Genomic DNA, 6,321 nt, shown 5'->3' on the forward strand with positions numbered 1-6,321 from the left:
GAGACACCTGCAGCCCTTCTTGATACCAGTAGACTTAAATTAATATTCAATTAGTTCATAAGAAGAGTGAAACAGGCCTTTACGGGTGATGCTTCCTCCACTCAGATGCATGAATGAATAAAACCTCTAAACTTCTCTTTATTAAACATGTCGTCCTTCAGAGAAACACAACAAGCTGCACACTCACGCTGGCCTTGAACCTCGGCACCGGGACTCCTTTCTCGTCTGGACTTGGGTCTGTGTTGTGAGCGCTCAGATTCATCATGGACTGGGTTCGCTCCGACAGCGTAGAATTGGATCCCGTTGAAGTTCCCCGTTTGAGCCTCTTCATGATGTCGCTCAGAGAGCTGAAGCTCTCAGACTGGGGCACCCTCAGGATCACAGGTTTCTGGGAGGACAGAGATGCATTTCAACTTCTCCAGAAGGTTCTGAGATCATCCCGAGTGTTCTGACAGCAGGACAGTTACCTACCCGAGACGATGGCGTGTTCTCCACTGTGGAGATGTGTTCTTCTGTTATGCTCTCCTCCTCCAGAATGGACTCCCTCCTCCGAGAGCGCTCTCCTTTCTTCGCAGATAGAAGAACATGTTCTGCTGCTTCACCGTCAAGTCTCGTTGCATTTCTGTCATGTCGTTCCTTCTCCATGGAGAGCTGCCTGACAAGAGCTTTCTCTATCTTATGCTCCATCCTGCAGGAGAATTGTTTAAATCATTATTTTGGTCATGACAGTTTAATAATAATAACTTATCCTGTCTTTTATTTTCTGGACGTCACCTCTTCATTCTTTCTGCAGCTGCTCGGTCTGTTGACAGCGGCTCCATGTTGCTGTGAAAATAACACAAATCCCAATCAGATGTGTATACAACAGAGAAGAAAATGAAAACAGTTCAGAGCAGGATTTTGTGGCTTTTACTGGTTGTGACAAGACTCACTTGAAAACTGTCGATTCGTCTGGAGGACCAGGAATCGCCGGAGAGGTGTTCTCCCAGATCCTGTTCAGACACAAACAGATGTCAGCAAAGAGTCAGAGAAGGTAAAAGAAACTGAAGACATGTTGGGAGGCAGTAAATCAAAGCTAAAGTGCACTAAAACCAGCTAAAGCTCAAATAAACCAATCTGTACTTGGTGTACGTCTTTAAACTCTCCATCAGAGTGAGGGTTGGTGGTACGGTACCTTTTCTTATCCACTAACTGGTTTCCATTCTTAGTAAATCTGTCCATGATGGCTGTGTTCTTATCAAACAGCACGTTGTTCTGCAGCGGCGGTTCCTTGTCCATGGTTTCCTCGTGCTGGTCCAGAGAGCTGCCCGGCAGGCTGCAGTCTCTCTGAATGACCCCCATCGCCTCCCAGTCCATGAGGAAGTCGGCAGGAGGGGACGGAGGGCTGAAGATCTCAGGCTCCAGAGGCACCTGCTTGTGGAACTGAAGCGGTGGGAAGTCTTTGAGGTGATGAGGCACATGTGCGTTGTTGGCTGCGACCCTCCACGTGTTGGGAACCGGCAGCGACGCCGCAAACAGGATCCTGAACTCCTTGTCAAAGGTATCGACCACCGGTCCGCTCAGAACCGTGATGAGCTGCCGGTGCAGGTGGGCGTCCGTCCAGGTGAGGCTGCAGAGAACAACAACAGCTGGTTCACGTCCCTGCCAGGTCTGTGTGAGCTGTTTATACATCCAACGAGGTGTGTGTGTGTGTGTGTGTGTGTGTGTGTGTGTGTGTGTGTGTTTACCTGTAGCTGCCATGAATCACCGTCTCTAAATCCACCAGAAGGAACTTGTTCTTCATTTCCCCCACCACCATCCTTCCTGCTCTCGAACAGAAGCTCGTCCCTCCCAGAACTCGGACCTGCATGTTCTGTTGGATCACAAGTTGAAACTCAAGATTGTATCACCATGAAAAATATTCACCCATGATGGAACGTGAGCGGTCAGCTGGTGAGTAAGACAAGTCCATAAGACCAAGAGTGTGTGAGGCAGTGAAGTGATGCTTTGACCTGTGAAGGCTGGATCTGCCATTAAAGCTGCTAATTAAGATAAACATGGCAGGATTTATGAAGGCCTTCCAGCCGGATGCCTGAAGTACTACTGTGACCACAATGGGTGTAGCCCTGCTGGGCGTCATTCTCTTACATCAACTATGGAGCTGTTTCTAGAACAGGTTCAGTAGCTTCACTGCCTCTGACTCACTATTACAAAGCTATCGATCAGGTGGAAGTTAGAATGACATTTTCTGTGGCGTGGCTTTTCAAATCCTGGGCCTGGTGTTTACAATAAGAGAGTCATTCATTCTTATCCATAGCGAGCATATTGTTCATTTTACACCTGTGGAGCTGTTACTGACTGGATCTGGGGTTGGTTGATTTGGCTTGAAATAGAACTTAAATTAAATGAACAACAAACCCTGCCTAGAGTCTAGAGGGAGACGTTTTTAGGTGAAAATGTTCGTCATCAACTTGCCATTTAGCGCTACCTCAATGTTCAGCTGAGGCTGATGTCACCAGGCTGCTCGCTGCAGAAACTGGTAGCTTGTTTCCCTGAAGTACCTCCTCGATGGCAGGTTCTTCTGAGAGGCCCTAAGAACCTGCTTTGGGTTCCATTTTTCTGCCTCTTGCTGCCATTAAGAAGCTGCTTCTTCCTTTCAAACCCTCTGCTACGAGCTCATAGATGTAGGATTAGGTTCAGCAACGACGAGCTGTCGCTGTTTTGTTTTAACGTTGACGTAGACGCTGTGCGATTATGAGGTTGTTCCTAGAAATGCTCACACCAGCTTTCGAGTTCCTACAATGAAAAGCCACCGTTGTGTTTGCAGATGTTCAGTCATAGATAATAATAATAATAATAATAATAATAATAATAATAATAATAAGAGTTTCATGACTGAAATGTATTGATAGTGCTATAGGTGGAAGGTCAGGTGGAAGGTCAGGTGGAAGTTCAGGGGAATCACTGAAGTCACTGGATCACATCATTTTGAAACCATGAATGTCCCAGCATGGCTGCACGGTGGATCGGTTGTTAGCACCATCGCCTCTCAGCCAGAAGATCTCTGGTTCACATCCTGGTCTGGGATCTGTCTGCATGGAGGACTTCAGCTTCCTCATTCACTGTATATATTTATCTTTAGGGTGCATTTATCAATGTAGTACACTTTTCTTATTCATACAGCATGTTTTATACTTTATTGCTCATTTTATATCTTAGTATATTCTACTACCATATTCCATTTCATCCATTATCTATACACCGCTTAATCCTCACTAGGGTCGCGGGGGGGCTGGAGCCTAACTACCATATTAATATTTCTAATCTATTTTTTATTTTTCTATTGTGCGGTGCTCACGTTACTCTAAGTTTCTAAACTCTTACAGAATTTCTCCCTGGGGATCAATGAAGTATTTCTATTCTATTCTAAACCCTTTGTGTGCAGGCGTCATCCTCTGAGAACCATCACTGCATGTATAAAACCTCTACACTGACACAGCTGAGTCTGGATCCCAGTACTGGACCAACCAACCCTCAGATTGTTAGCCATTACAGACCAGATCCTCCCACCGACTCTTCTGCTCATTCAGGGTTCATGTGCTTCATGCACAGCATGCTTTCCATTACTTTAAAAACAACACAGACGACACTGAATGCTGTGCAACCAGTTCAGCTATGTGCGGTTAAATCGGCACGCTGCATTCCTCTCACCAGCATGCCAAAGCAAAAAGACATACTTGCAGTTTATGAGATACCTCCCTCAAGCATGTATGCAGTGTTTCAAGTTTGAGAAGACTTCCTTCCACCGTGTTCCAAAGAACCGTGCTGCACAGTCCGACGTGTCAAACGAAGACCTCTGCTGTATTCATTCCCATGTCAGACATAAACCAGAGGATGGGTGTATGTGATGTGTAGGCGTTGACTCACCGGATGCCTCAACCTGTTGAGCGTGACGGTCTCCTGAATGGACCTCTGGTTCAGGATGATGTAGACGGGGACACCTCGGGAGGCCGCGTTGTGTAAATCCCAGATTATTGCCCCGTCTGTCAGTCTGTCTGTCACGATGGCAATGACCTGCACAACACGAGAAACGGAAGATTTACCCACAAAGAGAGTCTAAAACACAAAAACATAACGAAATGTGTTTAATAATCTTGCAGGCTGCTTCATATCTGACTACGATGGGGGATTTTATATATTTATTTTGGGCGAAACTTAATTTGCAAAAACAGAAACTAACAGAAACTTAACTCATGATGCAACTAAGTACATTTCTTTCAGAGATAAAAGGATAAAGTCTCAGTTATGTATTTTAACTCTTCTCATAAACAGACGTGTTCATCCATAGGAGTGTAATCCACTTGCGTACTTGGCAGGCCTTCTGCAGGTGCCGCCTGATGACCTCTCTGACAGGAGGCTCTCCGTCGGCAGGAGGACTGGTGTGGACCGTAACGCTCCCCTGCGGTACCCAGGGGCTCTTCACAGGCCAGCCCAGCTCCAGGTTCGGGGCCGGCACGTCCGTGTGGCCGGGGAAGTAGGTGGAACAGAAGTCCTCGTGCACCGCCGAGCTGCATCCGACTGAGTTCTCCTGCTGTAGGCCGTTGAACTCATAGTTCTGAGCCCAGCTGGTTATCTGACTGACCTCCTCAGAAGACAGGAAGCAGCCGGAGCGCTCTGTGCCGACGGAGCTGTAGAAGGCCTCTGGTCCTGAGCTCAGGAGCCTCTCCACCGCTTCACGCTCCCTCTCGCAGTGGAGGAACTCTGGGGAGGACTCGTCCACTGGCAGGAAAACCACGTTCTCATTCAGACTCTGTTCCTGAGAGTTGGACATGATCACAGCCTAGTTTGTCTCTGAGTTACTTTCTCAAAGTTCAGTGGACCATCCCCGGCCAACTCAAGGGATCATCTCTTTCATCCTTCAGGCAAAAACTACATCCATGTTGAGAGGAGCCGTCCAGAACACGTTGGATATTTGGATGTTTGCTGTCAGTCTTGATGGCTCCACTTCTCTCCTCACTGATAAAAAAAACTTCCCGTTCAGCTGCAGCTTTATCCCTGAAAACAGATGAGCTGATTAGTCGTCTGTCAGATGAACACATGAAGCTCAGTCCATCGTGACGCTCACCTCCAGTTCGTCTCTCAGTACTGCTGCTGAGCTCTCAGCAGCTCTGATTCTTCTCGTGTCTCCTCCCCTGCGACTCGTCTCACTCCTCGAAGCACTTCCACTCCTTGTTTCTGACATTGTTCACAGATTCCAGACATTCTGAGCAGCGAACCCGTCCGTCACCCGGCCGTGACTTCTGCTGTAGCTCCCCTGACTTTCACTGTAGTATTTAAATGAAACCACAGACTCTTGTGCTGAGGTTTCAGTTCCTACACCAGCTAAATGTGAGCTGAATAATGTTATCGTGTATCTGAGAGGCTGCCAGTTACCTCACACGTTTCCTGTCCTGGACTGGTCCGGCCTGACAGGTGGGTTTATGGCAGCGTGTAGCACCGTATCCGACACTGCAGCAGCTTCTTCTTTATTTCTTTGGAAATGCTTTTAGAAATTGTTCGGTTTTGTGAAGCTCCACACTGGAAAGATCACATTCATTAAATTGTATATCATGTTCCACCTCCATTCTTTAGACCACAGAGCACTTCAGCAAAGAAAACAGTGGATGCCACAAATTGGCGAGTGATTAAAAGACAAAGACGCTGCACGCTGTCGCAATCGCAGTGTTATGTCAGAGTGCTGCAGCTGCTGTGTGTCACACATTAAGCTCTTAATGGGAAACAAAACAGGGTTTACACTGGTTTCGCTGTTTAAACATCTTCTTTATAAAGCTGACGTGTTTCACCGAGTGGAGAAAACAGGTCATCAGATTACGCACACAGTGAAAACAATGAGCTCATTTATTGATTTATTTAGTAAAATCATGTATACTGTGTACAAAATACAAAAAGGAATCATTAGACAGCTGCTCAGTGTTCAATAAACACAAGTTACAGACATTAAACACATGATCATCAGCTTCTCACAGCATGATGGATGCACATTTTATAGCTTTGATCTATTCCTGTGACACATCCACGTGTCTCTCAGTCCACGATGACTTCATGTCTCACACACAGTGAAACCGGGTTGGGCAGGTATTGGAAGAAAATCAGAACGGTTTAATTAAACAGATATTTCATCCTCAGGCATCTTATTTCCTCACGTCTGCTTATTGTTAAGTGCTTGAAGAAAGAGAAGAACGTCGCTGTGGCTCGGTCTGCTGACTTGGCCGGTGAAGGTCCAGCAGCCCGTCCAGTCAAAAAAATATCTTCTGAATCAGCTCCTGGTGTCCTCAGAAGTCC

At 46.6% G+C, this 6,321-nt stretch overlaps 1 protein-coding gene across 1 annotated transcript; it reads right to left on the bottom strand.

The window, feature by feature from the left end:
• Window positions 1–114: 114 nt before the first annotated feature.
• Window positions 115–4,865, bottom strand: fam83e (family with sequence similarity 83 member E). The gene is made up of 8 exons (XM_008289599.1): window positions 4,349–4,865; window positions 3,907–4,053; window positions 1,728–1,852; window positions 1,175–1,609; window positions 933–992; window positions 775–825; window positions 472–688; window positions 115–388 (listed from the first exon to the last, which is right to left on the bottom strand). Exons 1-8 carry the CDS (start codon window positions 4,808–4,810, stop codon window positions 158–160), a joined length of 1,728 nt encoding a protein of 575 aa, XP_008287821.1. The 5' UTR covers window positions 4,811–4,865; the 3' UTR covers window positions 115–157.
• Between the last annotated feature and the right edge of the window lie 1,456 nt (window positions 4,866–6,321).

This window comes from Stegastes partitus, unplaced genomic scaffold (assembly GCF_000690725.1).
Source record: "Stegastes partitus isolate 25-593 unplaced genomic scaffold, Stegastes_partitus-1.0.2 Scaffold14, whole genome shotgun sequence".
In the NCBI taxonomy this organism is placed as follows: domain Eukaryota; kingdom Metazoa; phylum Chordata; class Actinopteri; family Pomacentridae; genus Stegastes; species Stegastes partitus.